Source organism: Gymnoscopelus braueri (assembly GCF_963280865.1).
Source record: "Gymnoscopelus braueri genome assembly, chromosome: 19".
NCBI classification, from domain to species: Eukaryota; Metazoa; Chordata; class Actinopteri; order Myctophiformes; family Myctophidae; genus Gymnoscopelus; species Gymnoscopelus braueri.
In genome coordinates this window covers 38,204,010-38,227,032 of record NC_137621.1, presented here as the reverse complement: position 1 = coordinate 38,227,032, position 23,023 = coordinate 38,204,010, and the positions used below count along the sequence as shown (strand labels likewise).

At 43.9% G+C, this 23,023-nt stretch overlaps 2 protein-coding genes and 1 pseudogene across 5 annotated transcripts in view; 2 read left to right on the top strand and 1 right to left on the bottom strand.

Annotated features, from left to right (window-relative positions):
• Positions 1–6,440: 6,440 nt before the first annotated feature.
• On the top strand, positions 6,441–9,899 carry LOC308074792 (oxysterol-binding protein-related protein 8-like; annotated as a pseudogene). The gene is made up of 2 exons: positions 6,441–6,458; positions 7,223–9,899. The product of its transcript is annotated as an oxysterol-binding protein-related protein 8-like (transcript).
• Positions 9,900–10,233: 334 nt separating this feature from the next.
• Positions 10,234–10,707, top strand: LOC308075044 (large ribosomal subunit protein eL24-like; the record flags this gene model as incomplete). Its single annotated transcript, XM_080414632.1, has 1 exon — positions 10,234–10,707. One exon carries the CDS (start codon positions 10,234–10,236, stop codon positions 10,705–10,707), a length of 474 nt encoding a protein of 157 aa, XP_080270758.1.
• A 2,900-nt stretch (positions 10,708–13,607) lies between these two features.
• Positions 13,608–23,023, bottom strand: part of coch (coagulation factor C homolog, cochlin (Limulus polyphemus)) — a 19,830-nt gene continuing 10,414 nt past the window's right edge. For all 3 annotated transcript variants that reach the window (XM_080414990.1, XM_080414991.1, XM_080414992.1), the window contains exons 11-15: positions 21,980–22,094; positions 21,531–21,674; positions 21,260–21,416; positions 19,739–19,833; positions 13,608–18,805 (exon numbers count right to left, since the gene is read on the bottom strand). In XM_080414990.1, the coding sequence (XP_080271116.1) occupies positions 18,627–18,805; positions 19,739–19,833; positions 21,260–21,416; positions 21,531–21,674; positions 21,980–22,094 (690 nt within the window). In that variant the 3' untranslated portion in view covers positions 13,608–18,626. The remainder of the gene's footprint in view (positions 18,806–19,738; positions 19,834–21,259; positions 21,417–21,530; positions 21,675–21,979; positions 22,095–23,023) is intronic.

Here is a 23,023-nt window from a genome sequence, read left to right as displayed (position 1 = left end):
ATTTCTTGCAATGGTATCATAACCAGTACGATCGTGCTCTCTGTTGAATAAACTCGGCTGAATGAGTTTTTCCTTGGTGAGGCCGAGGGTTTATCCCTTTACCACCTTTTACCAAGCACTTTGATGTATGGGATACAACTAAGATCGTGCCTTAACCCTACACTTAGTCTGATCGTTCATCCAATGCCATTTAAATCCCGTGCGATCTGTACACCATCCGGTTAACTAAAACCCCATTAACCTTGGCTCGGCTCTCCCGTGCTGGCACAACCTGTCAATTCAGGTGCGGCTATCTAACTGTTTTGGGGTAAATTAGACAGCATTTGGGATACTAACTTTCAATTAGCTGACATTGAACCCCACTCTGAGTTTAACAGCAGTGATATATCACCAGTGTGCCCTGGTAGTGCAGATATTCACTCTTATCTAATCTATCTATGATCAACAAATCAACACAACTGTATTGTGATGTGTTAAAAGTTGTTCTTTAGCATAATAATAATAATCGTATAATCGTCCTTAATGAAAAAAAAACATATATTTCTATGAGAAAATGTATCTTTTGAGGATCCAGGGGGCGGCCATCTTGAAAATAGAAATTTCAAGTGACTGGGAGTGTTTTCTTGTCAATTAACCCTTAGAGACTGCTCATGCCAATTTTCATGCTTGTATCACCAAATAAACCATTATATAACTGCTCCACTAAAGTGTTGGCCATCTTGAAAAATGGCCGCCATCTTGAAATTTCAAGTAGCTGTGGGTGGCCTATTGTCAAGTGACCCACAGAGACTGCTCATGCCAATTTTCATGCTTGTACCACCAAATAAACCATCATATCACTTAACTGCCCACTAAGGTGTCGGCCATCTTGAAAAATGCCCGCCATCTTGAAATTACAAATGCCTCAGACAATTTTCTTATCAAGTGACCCATGGAGACTGCTCATGCCAATTTTCATGCTTTTATCATAAATTGAAAGATCGTAGCACTTATCTGGTCCGCTATATATATATATATATAGATATAGATATATATAGAGATAGAGATAGAGATATAGATAGAGAGATATATCCCACCTGGAACTCGCGGAGCGTGGCGCCGCGGTTGTAGGTGCGGGCCTGGTCTCGTTGCGCTTTTTCCATATGCTCTCGTACTAGGGGCCATATCGTCTTCGCCCGGGCCTGGAGGCGCTCGATATGCTCCACGACGCTGCGGTGGGGGGAAGGCTGGCACTCCCAGGCTTCCTTGGCGATGTCTAGCAGCCCACGGGGTCTCCGGCCATACACCAATTCAAATGGCGAGAACCCCGTGGACGCTTGCGGCACTTCCCTGATGGCAAACAGCACATACGGAATCAACTGGTCCCAGTCTTTTCCGTCCACATCAGTTAGCTTTTTCAACATTTTTTTTAAAGTCTGATTAAACCTCTCGACTAATCCATCTGTCTGGGGGTGATAGACTGAGGTCCGGATGCGTCTCACTTTCAACCACTTGTATAATTGTGACATAACCCGTGACATGAAACATGTGCCTTGATCGGTCAGTACTTCCTCTGCTATTCCCACCCGGCTAAACAGCATGAGTAACTCGTGGGCCACCGCCTTGGCCGAGGCCGCCCGCAGTGGAATGGCCTCGGGATATCTAGTAGCATAGTCCAGGATAACCAGTATGTAACGGTGGCCCCGGCTGGATTTCGGCAGAGGGCCCACAATGTCCATGGCCAGACGTGAGAACGGTACATTAATTATTGGCAGTGGTACCAGTGGATTATGGAAAGTCGGCCGTGGGGGGGTTTTCTGACACTCAGGGCAGCCCTTACAAAAGTCTTCTACTGCCCGTTTGACACCGGGCCAGTAGAAGCGGGCCAAAATGCGCTCATATGTCTTTTGCACTCCAAGGTGTGCGTCTAACTGGTGCGTGTGGCCTAAGTACAACACCCGTGAAACATATGACTTCGGTACCAGCAATTGTTCAATCAGGTCCCCCCCCTTGTCTAACACCCCTCGATACAATAGGTCTTTTTTTACTAGAAAGAATGGGGGATTTAGTGCACTCACCCCTTCACATTTCTTTCCATTGATGGCGGCTACATTCTTGCGCGCCATGTCCAGATTCGGATCGCTCCATTGCGCCGTGGCGAACTCCCCAACCCGGGGTGGTTCGAGTGCTTCGGCGCCAGGGAACTCGGCGAAGGGGTCCGCGGCTTCAGTGGGGTTCTCGGCCCCACGGTCCGACGTGGCCGGGTTTTCCTCCGCCTCGCGTCTCTGGTCTCTCTCTCCACTCTCGGCTGTCTTGTCTCTCTCGTCTCTCTCACTCCGTTCGTCTCTCTCGTCTCTCTCACTCCTTTCGTCTCCCCCCGGGGAACTGTCACTCACGCCTCCCGGCGAGGTGGCACGGAACGCCGGGCAGGCGTGCAGCGGTCCCGAGGGTGCCGAGCGCGGAGCGCGGCGGCGGCGGGGGGTCCCGCGTAGTAAGCCGGGGTCCCAGTAGCGCGCGAACAGGACGCAGTCCGCGCCTATCAGGAGCGGTACGGGCAGGTTCGGCACCACGCCGGCTGGCACCACAGCGTCTCCCCTCGGCGTCTGGATGTGGATCTTCGTCACGGGATAGTGGCGCACGTCGCCGTGAACGCAGGTCACGGGGACCGTTGTAGTGCTGAGCTTCCCCGCCAGGTCGGCCCGCACGAGCGTCACGGCACTGCCGGAATCGAGCAAGGCGTGGGTGTCGGTGCGGCCAATTTTCACCGGCAGGCGCGTCACAGTAAACTGAGTTAATATAAAATCAAAACCAGTTTAACCACTATAACTCTACATACATAAATAGCTAATCTACAGGCACACAACACATTGTGATGCGGCATGTTGTGCACATGTAGATCTGCTATTTTCGAAAAATTAAAATGAGAATGTGAAACATTTTGAATATTTTTAAAACATTTTAACAACAAATATTTTTTTAGGTTTTTGGATAGGGTCCCTGGCACAAAATACAATGAATACATATAAATGTAGGGGTCCTTAGACCCTACGTTTAGGGGTCCCCTAAACTGGCTTAGACTAGGTTAGATTACATAAACTGATTTAGGCAGAGTTTAGTTCTGGTTTCACTAGTTTAGACTATGTATTCAGTTATAACAGTTATGTTGTTACAGTTGTGCTTAATTATGTCATCATGTTTAACCCTGATTAAGACTGAAACGCACATGTTATTACTTCTAACGCAGCATGTGGTAACCCCACCCCCAACATCACGACATCATCATACTGGTGTTCCACGACATCATCATTCTGGTATTTGATGGTCATATAATCTCCTTTTCCCTAGTGTGTCCATTTTGTACTCAAAAGGGGGCTAAATGTGACTTTTATGCATTAATCCAAAGTTGACCAATGTGTGTTTTACATGATCTGATATCAGAAGTTAGAGTGATATAAATTAGATTTGCTTCAGACAAAATGTTCTGAACTGACTTGGTTAGTGTTAGATGCTTGATACTTGACTCTATCTACCAACTATCCCTATCTACCAATAACTAGATCTGTCTGTGTACATGTCACCCATCTCATTAGGAAGTCTCCCGGTGCTGAAGAATTGAAGGTGAGTACCTGTAGAACATATTCACGTTCACATCCTCCTCCTGACAGACACAAACACACGTTTTTAGGTTACCATTGCAGCCATTGGTACATTGGACCTCTTCCTTACTTCCTTCACAGGTCGTACCAATTATACTAATTACGGCTCTGCTCTATTTAGTGTAGCACAGTGGTTCTCAAACTTCTTAATTTCAAGGACATCACACAAATCGCTACACATTATCACTGTAGTCATGAAATATCAGTCAGGTTTTCTGATTTAATTTAGTTTGGCTACGATTGTTGTGGCCTGTTTTGCACAAAATGCCACAAATCTGCAGCATCCGATTGCTAGGCCCAATCCCACTAGCTAGGCCAAACAAGAAAAAACAACCTAAGATCTTTAAAATCAGCCACATGGTGGTGCTATAACAAGTCACTTCACATTATTGGCCTCTAACTCTTGAATTGTTGTTTAATTGAATTGTACATGAGTATTTACTTGAGTATAGCCTACTTTGTCCACCACTGGTTATTATAGACTTTAGGACAGTCTAATTCTTAGAGGTTCATCGTATTTTCACAGAACAATGTAGGCTTCTAACTGGATTGTTTGTGTTTTCACTTTTCAGAGATGAAGCAAGTCACTGCTGACCCCTGTTGGAGAGAGGAGGAAATAACATGCCTGTCCAATCTGCTTTTAAATGCAGAAGCACAACCTTTTTCACAACATGCCTCCTTCTCAACCTGTGGTATGGTACCCCACATGATGTTGAGGGGGTCCCCAGATGACAGTGAAGTGACAATATAAGGACTTGTAATACCTAAAAAAAAATCAAAATTGTCAAAAACTGTGAAAATAGTAGATCTGCTATTTTCACAATGAACATACACATACAATGCCAAGTGCCTATCAGGGTGGGGGGTGTCCAGTTCAAATATGATTATTTTGGGGGATCACCAGTTCAAATATGATTTTGGGAGCTCCCGGTCTGAAAAGGTTGAGAACCACAGCTTTAAACCAGTGGCTCTTAAACGTTTTCATGTCAAGGTCCCCTAAATTAATATGTAGGGGAGGGCGGGGACAAACGGCGCACCCTTTTCTATTTCCCTCCCTGCACAGAGATTAATTAATTTCATGTAACCATACTTTTTTGTGAACAAGAGACACTTGTCCTCTCCCATTACCCGCAGTCCGTTTTAATTTTTGTGAAACGAGTCGAACGCAATCGGTAAGTAAAGTGACGTCGCGCTACCTCCGCACACGGCCGCCAGTCGGGACGAACGGTGCATACATGGGGGGTGGACGGCGCGGTCGATAAAATGTCCTATAACAAGCACATAAGTTACATTTCTGGCATCTAACGCTCATTGATGCTTCAGCAGAATCCTACGAGCAAATGACCATGCTGATAGTCAAATAAATGTATCATGTTAAGTGAAATCAACCTCCTGGAGCTTGCTCTCAACATGTTTTTAAGGACTTCAAAACCAACTTACTTCATTTATACTAGCGAACCTGAATTTCTGTCAAGTGGTGTACTTCCATGTCAACATTTTTGTAACCAATTTAATTCCTCCTGTTTGGAATTAAAACTATACCGCTAATTGATCCAGCCTTGCACCTTTATCCAAACAACTGATCCACACATTGTTGACAATGACTTGCTTATGATGCATAACGTCATGGCACAGCTCTAAAGCAGTGGTTCTCAAACCTTTAGATTCCAAGGTCTCCTCTTAACTCTGACAGTGTACAAATGGAACCGTTAGGGTCCATTTGGTTCCATTTGTACACTGTCAGAGTTACAGACCTGTAAGGGTCAATTTAGACCCCCCTAAAGGAACACAGAGAGTCACTTTGAGAACCACTGCTCTATAGGGCCTATGGTCCTACAAAGAAAAAAAAGCAAGATATGACCTACAGTAGACTTGTCTGGTTCTGGTCAAGTTCAGTTCATTGTTGTGTCCAGTGGGTTTTCAAGAAGACATGCTGGGAGCTGGTTATTCTAGGGTTCTACACCAACATGTCCACTTAGGGCCAACATGGTTATCCAGTATATGGGCTGTAACATGGGCAGACAGACTGGGGATCAGTGTTCATTTTGTAGATGTTTGTCGACTACCTTTTTTCACTGAAACTAAATAAAAACTAAGCCAAGATGACTGAAACTATATGACTAAATATCAGTGGTGGGAAAAGTACTCAAATCTTTTACTTAAGTAAAAGTATCAATACTGCAATGTAGAAATACTCTGTTACAAGTAAAAGGCCTGTGTTCAAAGTAACAAAAGTAAAAGTACTAAAATGTTTTCAATTATTATTTCAATTATTATTTCTTAAATATTTTCAAATAGTCTATGCATACAATAGGGCTGAAGTGGTTAATGTATGTTTTATAATATAATAATCTATATCTGCAAAGTAACTAGTAACTTAGTAAGTAAGTTTTCAAATAATTGTAGTGGAGTAAAAGTACAATATTTTCCTCAGAGATGTAGTGGAGTAAAAGTAATAGTATTGAAAAATGGAAATAGGCTACTCCAGTAAAGTTAAAGTACCTCAAAATTGTACTTAAGAACAGTACTTGAGTAAATGTACTTAGTTACTCTGCACCACTGGACCGCAGAGCCACTTTCCATGTGGCATCATCTGGAACAGTCCGTGGTTGGGGTCAGGGGTGACTACGATCTTTGATAATTCTGCGGGCTGCTGGCTTGGCTTTTGGTTTTGCAATTTGCTTAGGCCACACATGCCAAGTCAGGAAGGCCATCAAATAAAACAACAATTTTAAAGGAGTAGGCTACTTCATCCACAACATAACTTTTTTTTATATGAATCAGGCAGTAGACACCATCGCCAAAATGGTGAAGACTAAAATCGTATGATATTTAGTCAACTAAAACATTACTAGATTAAAACTAAAACAATTCAGATGACTAAACTGTGACTAGAACTAAATGGAATTTTATTCAAAAGACTATGACTAAAACTGCGTAAAGATTTGCTGTAAAAATTAACACTTTTGTCATCAATGACCCCACGCAAGGACTTCAACACTGGTAAACAACGATTAGGAGTTAGGATCCATGGGCAAACAGAGCTTTAACCACTTAGCATCTCTATATTCTGAGCATGTCATCATAGGCAAACAATTTGGCCAAAATAGGTTAACATTCTGTGGGGATTGCAGATCCACAAGCTCACAAGATCAGCTTGTAGATCGGATAATGTTTAGCAATATTAGTAGCAACTACTGTAATTAATCTATTATTATAGTTACATTAACGGTTATCTATATTTCAGGATGTGTGTGTGTGTGTGTGTGTGTGTGTGTGTGTGTGTGTGTGTGTGTGTGTGTGTGTGTGTGTGTGCGTGTGCGTGTGCATGTGTGAATGTCACACACAGAGTACACTAAGTCAGAGTACACTTAATACTCTGACAATGGTTACTGCACTAATATTTGTTTTATCAGGGTGAAGGCAAGGGGGGAGATTTTTTTTCCGCCCCTATTTGTTTGTCCGGGGCTAATCTTGCAAACCGCTGGAAACATTATTTTGTCACATGTTATAACCCAAATATGGAAAGATACGTCATAGATAACTGACGTCATAGACTTGCCCGAATATGGAGTTCAACACGGTAGGTGGAACCTGAAAAAACCTTGCAGCGTGCAGAGATCAGAGAACATCGTGTATGGTGAGGACACCGTCCTTCTGACCCCAGGGAGGATGAGCCAACGACAGGAGAAGGAGCGAGAGAGGGAGAAGGAAGAGGGTCTCATCAGTAGCCCCTCCACCCTCAGCCCAAGGGTCAGCTACAGCCACGGTTTCGACCGAGGGAAGGAGGACCTCTTGCTATTGCCTCTAAAAGAGGACTTGCATGCCATATCCAAGAGCAACTCTGAAACAAAGCTCTACAATGGCTCAGACAAAGACGTATCAGCGTCTGGAGGAAAGCTCAGGAAGAAGGAATCCCTCAAGGTGAAAAAGAAAGATTACAGGGAGGAAAAGAAGAGGGCCACCAAGGAACTTCGCAGCACCATCACCGATCCCTCTGTCATCATCATGGCTGACTGGCTAAAGATTCGTAGCACTCTGAAGGGCTGGACCAAGCTACGGTGCGTGCTGAAACCAGGGGTTCTGCTCATCTACAAGACCCACAAGAACGGCCAGTGGGTGGGCACGGTGCTGCTGAACGCCTGCAAGCTCATGGAGAGGCCATCCAAGAAGGACGGCTTCTGCTTCACGCTCTTCCACCCTCTGGATCAGTCCATCTGGGCTGTCAAGGGGCCCAAAGGCGAGGCCGTGGGCTCCATCACTAAGCCATTACCCAGCAGCCACCTCATCTTCCGTGCCACCTCAGAGTCTGATGGCCGTTGTTGGATGGATGCTCTAGAGCTGGCCCTGAAGTACTCCAGCCTCTTGAAGAGGGCCCAGATCCGTGAGGGGAATGAGGATGTGACCGTCGCCCTAACTGGAGAGCACTCCATCAACTTCCTCAGCTTCCTCCGAGCCCACAACATGCAGGGCTTCCAGTTCAATGACAGCGACCAGTTCAGGGAACCCGACCTGTACTCAGACAAGTCGGACCATGAGGGTGATCAGGACCACGAGGATTCGGATCCCGGGGGCTTGGGGAAGAGTGAGGAGAGTGACAGCGACACGTCGGAGGGCCAGGATGACTCTCACATTGACCTTGACCCCAATGAGGCACTGAGGGAAACGTCGTACCTAGCGCAGTGGCACAAAGAACTGGGAGAGGAGTCCCAGACAGAGACAGTGTCAGAGGAGTACAAGTCTCTGATCTGGACTCTGGCTAGGACCCTGCTAAAGCAGGTGCGACTAGGGATGGATCTATCAAAGGTGTTGCTGCCTACCTTCATCCTGGAGCCAAGGTCCTTCCTGGACAAGCTCGCTGATCTCTACTTCCACTCTGACTTCCTGTCCGAGGCAGCAGTAGAGGAGAACGCCTATAACCGCATGAAGAAGGTGGTGAAGTGGTATGTCTCTGGATTCTACAGAAAACCAAAGTGGGTGAAGAAGCCTTACAACCCCATCATCGGAGAGATGTACCGTTGCATGTGGCTTCATCAGAAGACCAACAGCAAGACATTCTACATCGCAGAGCAGGTCTCTCATCATCCTCCAGTGTCTGCCTTCTACGTCAGCAATAGGAAAGATGGCTTCTGTGTGAGTGGAAGCACCCTGGTCAAATCCAAGTTCTATGGAAACTCATTATCAGTCATAATGGATGGGGAGGCTCGTCTCACCTTTCTCAACCAAGGAGAGGACTATGTTATGAGCATGCCCTACGTCCACTTTAAAGGCATCCTCTATGGCACGTTGACCCTGGAGCTGGGCGGCCTTGTCACCATCACCTGTGAGAAGACGGGCTACAGTGCTCAGCTCGAGTTCAAACTGAAACCGCTGTTGGGCAGCAATGACAGTGTGAATCAGATCGCTGGGAAAATCAAGCTGGGCAAAGAGGTACTGGCTACGCTAGAAGGACACTGGGACAGCGAGATCTTCATCAATGATAAGAAGACGGGTACGAGGGACTTGTTCTTTAACCCCACCCCAGAGCTGAAGCAGAGCAGACTGACCCGTGGCACTGTCCCCCTTGAGGAGCAGTCTGAGTTCGAATCTGAAAGGTTGTGGCAGCATGTGACGCAGGCCATCAACAGCAAGGACCAGACGGAAGCCACCAACAAGAAGTTCATCTTGGAGGAGGCTCAGAGGAAGATCAAGGACGAAGAATGGATCCCCGCACTTTTTAAACAGGACCCCATTACCAGGAAGTGGCATTATCGATATGCTGACATGAGGCCATGGGACCCTCTCAATGATTTGATTCAGTTTGAGAAAGATGGCTGGATTCAGACTCAGGTCCGACACCGCACACCTATGGTACGTTCTGGCAGTGTTATGAGTGTCAGTAACCAGGGGCCTCAGAGGGCCAATTTCAAGTGTCAGGTAACGGCGCCAAAGAGAAAACATAAGCAGAGCGACAAACATAAGAGTACAGAAAGTGGCTGCTCCTCACCTGAGCTCGACCAACAAGACTCCTCCGGCAGTGAACAACACGAAGGCAAACACCACATCCGGTTGAGGAGAAAAAGAACTGACCTCAGTGAAATTCAACGTGCCATTGAATCTATAAAAGAAACGCAGGAGGACATCAACAGGAGTATCGGCATGCTGAGCAGTTGTACGGCAAGCGAGGTTTTGCCGGTGGGAGGCTCCTTCCTCCATCAGCATGACTACATCGTCATCATCTTCCTCACCCTGCTTCAGGTCATCATCAATTTCATCTTCAAGTAGCAGTCGTAGCGCACACACACGCACGCACGCACACATGCGCACACACACACACACACACACACACACACACACACACACACACACACACACTTTCACCTGTCTAACACCTGATCAAAACACGACTGTTAACCGGCATTTCTGATCAAAGCACTTGGAGGCCAGTCTGCTATGGAGCCATGTGGAGCTCCATATTTGGGCAAGCCTGACGTCATATTTGTCTAATACAGCTCAGCTTAAAAGTCGACTACATGCAGTGTAAGAGGTGTAAGGGACATAATAAGCCTGTTAAAAATTCATTATTAGAAAGGTCAGGTTTTTCTACTTTGTAGCGATTATGAAGGTCGAGTTGTGTAGTTTCAGTGGGTTCAAGATATACCCTAGCCATGGCAAACGATATGTCAGGACAGACGGAAAAGCATTCCAGTTCTTGAATACCAAGTGTGAGGCCGCTTTCCTGGCCAAGAGGAACCCAAGAAAGATCGACTGGACTGTCTTGTACAGACGCAAGAACAAGAAGGGCCTGTCTGAAGAGGTGTCGAAGAAGCGTACACGCCGTGCAGAGAAGCCCTCCACAAAGGCCATCGTTGGGGCCCCCCTGGCTGACATCATGGCCAAGAGGAACCAGAAGCCTGAGGTCCGTCAGGCCCAGCGTGACCTGGCCAAGAAGGCAAAAGAGGCCAAGAAGGCAAAAGAGCCAGACAAGAATCCCTCTGACTTCAGTGCTAAGGCCCATGCCAAGACTGAACCAAAACCCAAGATAGCGAAGCCCATGACGAAGAAAGCACCTCGTGTTGGAGGAAAACGCTAGAAGGTGCTGTCTGTATTTTGTGAATAAACCTTTCTTGGATTAAAAAAAAGGAAAGAAAGGCCTTGCACAAAGAATAACTTCACAAGTCCAGAATAAAACCTTCAGGAACGTCTGTGATCAACGTAGAGAACTGGAAGCCAAGCCACCAGAACTGACCAAGTAACCCAAGTTCCTCATCGCCCTGATGAACGACCCACAGCCGAGCGCCCTATGAGAGGACAGACCTTGCAGACACCCTCTTGGTCTGGGTCTGTCTTGTCTTGTCTTGTCTTGGCTGATCATAGACAAACCTGTCCTTTCTCATGAAAATGATTTAACCGTTTTATTGTTGCTAGGGCTGATGTGTTACCGCAATACCGTGGATATGTGATACATACCGTGCGGTTGAGCTCAATTACCGTCATCATCACTTTTTTTTTCCCTTCTTTTTTTTTTTTTGACGTGGAAGGTTGCAGGCCTGTGTATGGCGTGTGAGAAATGAAAGTGAGAAAGTATGCTAAGCACAATGATAATTGTTTAGTTATCTGCCCATTTTCAAAACCGCAGCTAAAAGATAAGCTACCGTACCTGTCTAGGACATATCCAGTATTCCATTGTATATTTTCATTGTATATTTATTCATTTTTTCATAACTCAGACAGTGCTGAGTCGGCTGAAGGGTGCACCTTTTCAATCCGGTTTTCCAATCATAATTTAACATACATACAGTATACTTCCACTACACCACAAGCGTTTTCACAGAGGCACACTATTTGTTCTATCATGTGTGGTCTTTATGTCAGAAGCACAAGCGTTTATTCTACCATTGCCTCCATTGTGTTGTATAAACTTGCAACATTATTTAGGTTACTATTTTTACATTGCAATTCATTTACAATTATATCATAGTCAATGGGTGGGGGTCACAAATGTCACATGTCCATATGGAGACCACTTTAAACTAGTACAATGTACATACTATATGACATCAAATGCACAAAATATAGCCCCCGTCAAACGCACATACATGTATGGAGATCAACATGTACAAACTGCGCAGCGGCGAGGACACAAGGGAGTGCGGTGCCCGCCGTAGTTCGGATATCCAGTTGTCCAGAACCACCGATCCAACCGATATGCCCATATTCCAATATGGGCATACTGATGACAGAGATCTCCATATATGGGCATAAAAGGGACACAGGTAGGACAGACAGAAACAGACATCTCCATTTATGAGCACATAAGGCACACAAACAGACGGGTACAACGGGTACTCTAATAAAGCCTGCAATGCTATGACTCAGACCTATTGGTCGTGACGGGTGTGAGGGACGCTATAGCGGCCCGAACTGTAGATGTGAGGGTTGCATAGCCACCCAATTAACCTCTAGTATAAAACCTGCCTTGTGGGTGGACAGCCAGTGGATCGTGGGTGGGCGCCACAAACGTAAAATACTCATATGGGGATCTCATGCCCATATGGAGACCACTTAAAACAATTTTCAGGCCGTGAAGCAGCCATCTTTTATTTAAAAAATTGCCTTGTGGGTGGACAGACGCTGGACGGTGTGTCCAGGGTCCCTCAATTCAATTTGATGGGCTATCGAATTAATAATAATTAAAAAAAAAATAAAAAAAAACGTGTACAGGGTCCTACTACTCAATTCCTTAGGGTCTCAGTGAAAAGATGGATGGAGGGACAGAGAGCCAGGAGCCTCTGCACTGTGGCCAGTAGAGTGTGCTATCACTCCATCTGATGTCTGGCTGAACAAATCCAAAGTGGTCTGACTTCCAGTCTTTATTGAAAGAATAAGAAATCAATATGGGATAGAATGTTATCGATCTTGAAAGAAATCCTCAGGAGGTTTCAGAGGACACATCAAGACCAAGGCGGACAGGGGGATGAGTACAGAGTTTGTTGTATTGAACAGGTGCAGATGAGGGCTGGCAGCTTTAGGAAAGAAAAAAAATATGGCATTTTATAGACAATATACTATAGTTTAGTATGAATTTGTAGATGTATGCTCTAAAGGTTTAGGAATTGAAACCCCCAGTAAACCCCTGTAGGCTACTCATGAGAAATCCAGGCGGATTATGCTGCTAAGGAAAAACATATAACAAAAAAAGCTAGAGCAAATCATAGACGGGACGGGACCATGAGTGGAGGCTCACACTAATGAAGTGAAAACTAGTGATGTGCGTATCGATACTGGTATCGATATATCGATCGATTGTCTGAGTATCGCTTGGGTATCGATACTTTAAAAAAAAACATCGATATTTTTTAATATACTTCCGTTTCCGGTTTAACAGCATTTCCGGTTTCATTTCTGGTTTGGTTCTGTTTCCGGTTCCGGTATCGGTATCGATATCAGTATCGGAAAATCGTGAAGAAATGTGGTATCGGCACATCACTAGTGAAAACAGTCATGCCTGAGGTGAGGTGAAACAGGAGGATATCATTTATAACGGGGAGTGAATATAGAATGTGATTTCAAGGAACGCTAACGAGGGACAGGTGAGAGAAATGTGGAGTGAAAAAATGAGCGAGGTGACAAGGAATGTAGGCCTGATTTAACAACTGAGGACAGGTAGTTTTCCCTCAAATTGCTTGGACACTATTCCTGGAGCAACTCATCATCAGTGGCCTTCTACTCGGGATGGCTGTGGCTCAGAGAGTGTACAAATTGGTCCATTTGGTTCCATTTGTACACTCTGAGTTACAAACCCATAAGGGTCCATTTGGTTCCTAACTATCATTTAGCAGGGGACCCCCTGGAACTCCCTCAAGGACCCCTGGGGGTCGCCGGACCCCACTTTGAGAACCACTGCTCTACCTACCATACAAATTGTTTAAAATAACATTTTGATTCATTAATATGCATATGTCCCGAATCGTAGCAAAACAAAGTCCTATAAGTGGTGTAAAAATAACTATTCTTTATTGAAAGACAAAACAAAAGTAATAAATACAGAAGTACAGAATGATCATTGAACATCAGAAACTTCAGATGGTAGATTAACACAGGGACACAACAGTCAGCTGGCTTTGAAGTTGGCTGGTTTTAAAGCACAGGTGGAATCAATCTATCCTGTGTAAACAGCCAGCAGGAGCAATTAACCACACAACCTTAGTGTCCCTATTCTGGGGCAAGCATTCAGTGAAAATAACAGATAATCTAAATAAACTGAAGCTCAGGTTGTGAGCTTGTAGATAGGCTTATTCTGGCAAAGATAATTGGTGTAGGGGGAAAACAAGTTAGGACACAGTTAGGTTTTAAGTGGTTAAGAGTGTTCCTGTAGAAACTGATAACATAGCATTAACATTCTTTAAATGTCATGTTTCATTATGGTAATGTATTACATCAGGAAATGTAGCAATTATTTAATTATAACCTGCATATTATTACATAAATCAATAACTAGGTTAATGAGGAGTTCTGTTGACAGTTATAACACATTGTTTCCTATTAAACGTCAGGAGTAGGTCACATGCAGAGAGTGTATAATCAACCAGAGATATATAGGAGCTGGCTTATGAAAACATACTGGGTACATGTATTGATATTTAAAAGGGCATTTTTACACACACAAACAAAAAAAAACTGTTCAATTACAAATGCACACATCCCCCAAACTATTGTGGCTATTCTTGATGATTCAATTTATAATTAGAAAATCTGTTAATTTGTTTCCAGCATTGGACCAAACTTAATGCACTGACCAGTACAGTCAAGGGTGTGTGAGCCAGGCACTGCCCACCAAACAGGTAAAGATATTAAAAGCAAATTTACACTTAGAGGGTTAGGTTGTATAGTTACCTTGCCATGAATGTAACTCCAAATATTGGTGAGATTTCTTCAGTAGGTAGACGTACAAAAAAATGTATTGATAAAAACTGAATTCAAAATATTCTCCCCATTGACTTACATTGTGTGGTGAAAAGGGCCTCAAAGTCACTCTTTTAGAACACAAACAATCACAAACATAGCAGATTCTGACAAAGTATAACATTACAAAACCTTTTTATAAAATACAAAAAGTCAACTATGAGGTGATTCTACTATTTCAATTAGGAAGATGATCTTGACTGTATCTACAGATCTGGATTCAGATCTTCAAATAGTAAAATCAACAAGAAGTTGAGTTTTTGTGGGGGAGGAGGAGGAAAATAATGCAGTGTCAGGTTTTGTAATATTATGTATTGTCAAAATCCACTTTGTTTGTGCGCTAAAAGAGTGACTTTGAGATCTTTTCAAAGTGCAATCAAAGATTATTTGTTTACATTTTTTATCAAAGATATATATAATATTTGGAGTTACATCATGGGAAGTTAACCACGCAACCCAAACCCCTATCAAAGCGTAATTTAGCTTTTACAGTAAAACTGAGGTTACAGCGAACGTTACTGCTGCTGTCTGAGTACCTCTGGTCTGCTCTCAATAGGTTGCACAGAATATCTGAATGTGATGTAAGGTAGAGCTCTCGCCTTTGGACCACAAGGTTATTGGTTCGATCCCGGGCATCGCCAACTCAGCGTATGAGTAGCACGGCTTGGGCGCGGCAAGTCGTGCGGTAAGGACTGGGAGCTGATGGTAGGTCTGGCGCTCCACCTCAGCAATCCATCTCCCAGGGGTCTCGCGCATTGTGACGGGGACAGACTGCCGCGTTATCGGCTGATACCGACAATAAGGCTCTCCCGACGTACTTACAATGTTAGCAAAAAAGGAATCTTACAATTTAGTAGAGTACAGACCCTATGACAAGGCCTACACATCTACCCTGTTTGCAAGTTTGGCCTGATGGTGGCGTTAGCGGAAAGGTCATGGGGTCACCAGAATGAGTAGACTGTTTTCATCTTGACTGCATGAATATGCACAGAAAATCTCATGGCAAACTTCTCAACATAGTGTTGGTCAAAATCGAACGGGAGCTAAATGTATATCGTCTCTGTCAGGTGGAAACCTCATAGTACGTCCAAAACTGTTACTTTTCAGGATCCAAATTCAAAAACAGTAGATCTACAAGCTCAAAACGCGCCGCGACCTTGCGGATCTGCTACTTTTGATGATTTTGTGTGACGCTGTGGTATGATTAAAATATGGTTATAAGTGTTTTCTGCCCGACAGCAACGATAACATCGTTGGCGGAAGATGTAACTAGGGGTGGATTTAGGGTTTTTCAGCTCGTTTCAAACTGCCATTGTGACCCCCCCTTCCCTGCATTGTGCATCCTCCCATAATTCATGCCTACGACAGAGCTGTCACGATCTGATGACTGCGACTAAGCAGTTTTTAAATATACCTGACACACAAAACAGAGAGTCTCATGTATTGTACAAAGATAAACAAATGAAACAAACTCACTGGCTCCCGTATTGTTTGTAAAACAGCATATTTTGTCAACTAGGATGGCAGAATATTTGCTTTGCTTCGCTTCGGTGCCGTGGACTCGCTGGAAGCGGTCCGTTTGACACATTGTTAAAACATTCCCTGCCAATCCCGTAGATCGACGTGAATGGCTCTCACCCGGATCAGCGCAGCTCGCAAACATGCAAAACAGTACAACAATAATAATACATTAATAATAAATTAAAGAAATCCAATGGCACTAAAGCCACAAATACGGTGTGCGATTTTAGCCAATCATGATTCACTGGTCGCCAAACTTTTTCTTTTTAATATATGAAGGGCTGCCCTAAAGACTTGCTGTTATTTTTTAAATCTCCAAATTGTTTCCACCCAGTTTTAGCCCACTCATCGAATTTCAATATCATCAGTAAGTGGAGATCTCTGATCGTCTGGCTACGCGAGACTATAGTATGTAGCGCGTTGTGAGCTTGTAGATTTTACACTATTTTCAGCGTAGAGATTTGGCGTAGAGGGGAAAGACGAGGGGGCTCAGTATAGACACCAGGGGGACTCCGGTCAATGAAGTATATAGATGGGTTTCTTGTTTGTAAACATGAGAGGATGATGCGCGCGCAGTGGAGGGATGAGCCTGTAGAGGGCGCTATTACCCGCAGCAGCTCTGGCCATTGTACATTCATAAAATGAATGGTCTTCACCGGGTTTAATGAAAGTAGATTAAATGATGCAGTTTGTAATATCTTCTTTACTCAATAAAAATGATTTGTCGGAAGTTGGATCTGTTTGTATATAATAGCAGCATTATGCCTATTATGCCTATAATAGCAGCATTATGCCTATCTAAATCCCGAAAATAACAAGAGAGTGAATGGCACTTCCGGGTCGTTCTACCACCCGCATGCGCAGATCGCGCACTCTGCTCTGTGATGACGTCGCTCGGAAACCCATCTATAGGGTTTAAGTGGTTCATTTGAAACGGTTGAAACATATATAAATCCTCCTCTAGGCGTAACTGGCAGCAAAATCCTAAGTGTAAGTTTAACTGTTAGTTTAACACTGGGGAGGTTTGCTATGTTGTTTTATGGTCAAGCAAGTTTGAGAAGGTTAAATGCCATGATCAGAATTTGTTTACTTTGAATGAAGCTAAAGACTATTTCTGAGATGTAAGTTGACTTAGATCTGAAATTCTGGCACAGACCCTGACCTGCAAATCAGACAGAATCAGCAATCTGAAATATAACAGTATTAGTCAACATTGCAAATGTGCAGCCCTACTTCATTCCCCATATATTTACAACAGAAGAGTCAGCTACAACCCTAACTTAACCCAGATTGAAAAAAAACAATAGTACCTAACATGCTACTAGCACCTCCATCCCTGTATATGACATAAAAAAACACACGCCAATCCCAAAGTAACATTTACAGTCTAAGTGGAAAGAGTTGAGTTAAACATAGTGATATAATACAATGTGTGACACAGAGAGAGGACGGGACACAGACAGACAAAGAGTCTGTTTTTGTTACTACTGATTATAGTGAACGGCAGATCTCCACATCCCCACAACAAGTGATTGGTATTGCAGGAATCCCATCCAGTTGATATAATGGTCTGGTGAATGACAAAAGCATGCAGATGTAATGTTGGCTTATAAAAATAAACATTTCTCACCCTCCACTCCCTCTAGGTGGTAGCATTGCTTTTCACAGCAGAAGTCCATCTTTTCACTGCATGATGCAACGGGCTGTTATTGTGCATTCACACTGGACACGATAAAAATGGTCACATTGATTGAATCACGGGAGACTGTGTCGCTCTGTTGCCATCAAACCGGAAGTGTGCAGCGAACCCCCCCCCCCCCCCCCCCCCCACACGCACACACACACACACACACACACACGACACAACAACAGTCACTATGTTCGCTTTGGCGAAAATCGTTTGACTTGTGTGAATCACTTGTGTGATTTGGGTTCAAAAGTGAAATACTTCTTCATTTCTGTGTCATCATATTGACATAACATTGAATCAGTACACTCAAACAATTTGCACTGTGTCCGGTGTGAACGCACCTTGAGAACAGAGGTTCTCAACTGCAGGTTTACTTCTACCCGTCTGCTCTGACACATGCAACTAACTATGCTGGTAGAATAGAATATTAGTAGCCTGATTCCCCAGGACCACAGCTGAGAACCTCTGTTTCTAACTCTAGTCCTTAGGGACCCCCGTTACAGCTGGTTTTCCATACTAGCAGGAGGTTAGCATGCATTCACCTGGTGTCTGTGTCATTCTGGATGCCGCTAACAACCAGACTAGACTAGAAAACCAGCAGTACTAGTACACAGTGAAATCCACAGTGTTAATTTAGCTCTGAAAGTGTACAAATTGACGCAAATGGACCGGACACTGAGAATTTGACTGTGTAGGAGAAACTGACTGCCATTGCTTCACAGATGACAGAACAGGCTATAGCAGTACTAATGTAGATGAGGGACTTCTGCCGTGGAAAATGATTTGGCTATGAAACATCGCTCCTGTTCAGTTGAACCACGGTGTGTGTTGTGCGTCTATATATTAGTGGCCTCTGTGAAGTCGCGGCAGATTCCTCGGACTATGGGCTGGGCGAACTCGGCGAGGCCGGTGAACTCTCTACTGAAGAACGTGTGGCTGTCTTTGGGATCTGATGACATCGACTTGAGGTCTTCAAGAGGTGCCCAGGCCACGCCTACAGAGTAGATGGTGATGCCTGTTGAAAAAAAAGAGCCAAAAAAAGCAAAGGGGAGGCATCAGATGATGTTCAGAAGAAGCTAAAACTGCTGTGAAGCATACTTACTTTGGTTAAAATAAGTGTTAAATAGCTCTATATTCTGATCGTACTCATTGCTATAGAGTGTTTGTTCAGTAAAAGGAGTCTCCATGTCTCTCCAGTTCTATATCAAATTTCGTCACCTACCTGAAAATGTACTATATTCTGTTTACTAAAGAGCTGGAGAGACCCCTGTGACCGAACAAACGCTCTGTAGCAATGATTACTATCAGAATATAGTACTTTAACCTTTTTAACAAAACAAAACAAAATTATCAAAAAATATCACTTATATCACCTTTAATTTAAGCCTAGAATCAAGCCAATCCCGGATCCTGGTGAATAATTACCATCAAACATTTGATTCTGTGACCAAAAATGTTTAAATATGTAATTATATGATATACTATATTTAATAAATACCCTTTGTTTTGCGGTTTTACATTTGTTTTCTTCACAGAGTCAAACGTTTTATGGTTATGAATCACCAGGATCCTGGATGGCTTGATTCTAGGCTTAAAATAATTTATATAAATATTTTTGGAAATCTCTATGGGAAAAATGAATTGGGTTCGGAACGATGGAACCAGAAAATGGCCGCCACTGCTATGCCCTATAACGTCGCTGTCGGGCAGAAACGTCCTATCTCCATATTTTAACTGAAAATTAACTTGATCATACTACAGCGTCACACAAAAGCATCAAAAGCAGCAGATCCGCAAGCTTGAATCGCGCAGCGAAGCGACGCGTTTTGAGCATGTAGATCTGCTGCTTTTGATATTTTTGAATTTGAATCCTGAAAAGTAACATGAGGACATGAGGTTTCCACCCGACAGAGACGATAAGCAACAGTGGAAAGAGAGCGAGACAGACCTTGTCTCTGAGCAGCGAGGGCGGGACCTCGAACATCATCGTATGATTGGCCGTCAGTCACCAGGATGAGGAAGTTCCTCCCAGGCCCCATTTTCCTGGAGAAAGATAACACCACAGACGAGATGAGTCAGAACCAAGTGGGATGCTTCTCGTCGGAAAAATTATCGACGCCAGCGTGCCTCTTAAACCAGCATTCTATCTACTGGCCAGCATTGGACGACCCTACTCCTTGCAAAAATAAGTCTGCTTGTATCCACCTGTTTCCGCGGGAATTTACTGGAGCAAAAATCCTGTGTGGGAAACATCCTGCGGGGGGACCGGAAGTAGGAAATAGCGGCTCAGTGTGTTTACATTTGCCAGCAGAACGTAGCTCGTTCGCAGCTGGCGAACGGGCCTTTTGCATGTAGTTGAAGCGCAAGGGGGCGGTGCATGGGGAGAGAGTCAGCGCACTGAAGTCAAGGCACACTACAGACTACTGTGTTGTTGACAGACAACGGATGCACGCTTATTATGAGAAACAACACAAATAAAACATGGCAAAACAGTTGCGTGCATTAGTGCAAGATGAGGGTAAAGGAAACATTCAGTCTAAATGTCCAGTAATTCGCACGCGAAAAGGAAACATTAATGTCCAGTTTGCTAATCCACAACTACTGTGCCAGATAATCACCAAGAGAGTTAAAAAAGAAAAAACGTTTCAGTCATTCAGTCCGACTTCACTGTAGCCTATAGTAGCCTTTTCATAAATTATATTTGTATTAGGCTGTCCTAAGAGTTTATAATATTTAGAGAAATGTAAGGTTTCAAATACAAAAGTATTGGTAGTAGTTGCTGGACATTTAGACTGAATGTTTCATTTATCCTCATCTTGCGCTAATGCACGCAACTGTTTTGCCAGGTTTTATTTGTGTTGTTTCTCATAAGCATGCATCCGTTGTCCGTCAACAACACAGTAGTCTGTGCCTTGACTTCAGTGCACTGACTCTCTCCCCCCCCGCCCCCCCGCCCCCCGCCCCCTTGCGCTTCAACTACATGCAAAAGGCCCGTTTGCAGTACAGCTACGTTCTGCTGGCAAATGTAAACACACTGAGCCGCTATTTCCTACTTCCGGTCCCCCCGCAGGATGTTTCCCACACAGGATTTTTGCTCCAGTAAATTCCCGCGGAAACAGGTGGATAGAATTCTATGGGGAAGTGACCCTACTTATCGAACCAGTATTAGCATACTCTTCCATACAGATTGGATAACATTACATTTTGTTCATTAAAATAAGTCCCGGATTGTAGCGTTAACAATATAGTTAACGCTACAATACGTTCCTTATACTTTCCTTTCCTGCATTTTCTGTGAAGGGTTCTATATACTGTAAATAAAACATGACCTGACTTCACAACCTGAGCTGATGTAGAAGTAGCTGATGGTAAAGTCCTAGCCTGGGAAACCACCCCGGTCACGTGAATTCTCACATGATAATGTGAATTCACACGACCGGGATGGTTTACCAGGCTAGTAAAGTCCTACCTGAAGAGGTTTTCGGTGGTGTAGGTGATTGCTTCACCAGTGGCAGTTCCTCCACTCATGTAGGAGATCCTTCTCAGTGCATTGATGGATGATTCTTTAGCTGGGTAGTCATAGAGACCAAACTCCAGCCTCTGGTCGTAGGTGAACTGGACTGCACCTGCACAAGCACGCACGCACACGCACGAGATAAGCGTTGTTCAGCTTCCATCCCAGCAGATGAACGTAAACTATATGCTGTGTGGCATGTGGGTTCTGTTATGCGATGTCTGACCTATGCGTGCGCCAACGTCTGATATGTCAAAGTTGCGAGCGACTGCGGCCAGGAACTCCAGAACGAGGCGGAAGTTTCCCTCTCCCACGCTGGACGAGCCGTCGATCAGGAAGCCAATGTTCACCGAGTTATAACAGGTCTTACCTGAAAGACAAACCATTATTAAAGTTGCACTCCACCAAAAATCATGTTTTTGGAGAGGTTCATATGTTTCTGAAGCTTATCCATGAAACTCATGGTGGTTTTTGGCACTCTGCATATCTCTAAACTAAAGCATTATGGAGGATTTTATCCACCAAAGTAGTGGCAGTAGTGTATGAAACTCAGGAGTGACGTCACAAACGGACACCAATCAAATCCTCTTCAAAGGCATGCATAAATTATATTTAAGTGGAGATGTAATAAGTCATGGACAGTAGTGTGATGTGTAATACATGTAATGCACTTACTGCAGAGCAGGTTGTCCACTGAACACAGTCTCTGGGCCAGAGGTTTCACATGTTTGGTGGTGCTGAACCAGCTTGGTATCGGATAGCTGAAGAAGCCGTTGTCCTTGCACACCGCCTGGTCAGAAGAGCACGTACAGTAAATACACAATCACACAACTACTACACAGCACAATACCCAGTGATAAGTTGACTCTGAGAGTGTACAAATGAAACCAAATGGACCTGGTAACAGAATCAGTTGTAAAAATGTGTCGTATATTCAAGTCTTTACACTCCAACTGACGGGTATGGGCACACAAAACAGTATAACACATTACAGTGGTTTAGTGTTTCAGTGTTTTCAGGTACAAGACCTCTTTTTCGTACACAGACGAAAAAGAGGTCTCGTAGTCAAAGCATATCTTAAAAAGGTGCTGGTTTGAAACAACTTCTAGGGTTAAGGGTACAGAAACAGGCACACATTCTCACATGGTATCATATTTTATTGGGGGCAAAAGGTACTTGCAAATAAGGCTTCGGGCCACATGGGCAATCGTCAGGTCTCAGGTACACAAAGTACATAGAATGAAATGCTGGTTTTGCAAGTAAGCTAAAACTTGAGCGAGAGAGAGAGAGAGAGAGAGAGAGAGAGAGAGAGAGAGAGAGAGAGAGAGAGAGAGAGAGAGAGAGAAAATGCAACATTTTTATAGTTTCGTAAGATAGTCTCTAAGTTGCATTGTAACACAGCTGTTTACACATTCATTTATTACCATTTATATTTAATATTTAATTGTACATAGCCTACATTTTTTTTGTTTTCATTGTTATGTTCCACTTTTGCTTTGGCAATGTAAACTTATGTTTTCTCAGGCCAATAAAGCTCCTTTGAATTGAAATTGAATTGAGGGAGAGAGCATAAACCCTTCAGTGGTTTACAAGAGTATACTGTAACTGTAGTGTGTGTGTGTGTGTGTGTGTGTGTGTGTGTGTGTGTGTGTGTGTGTGTGTGTGTGTGTGTGTGTGTGTGTGTGTGTGTGTGTGTGTGTGTGTGTGTGTGTGTGTGTA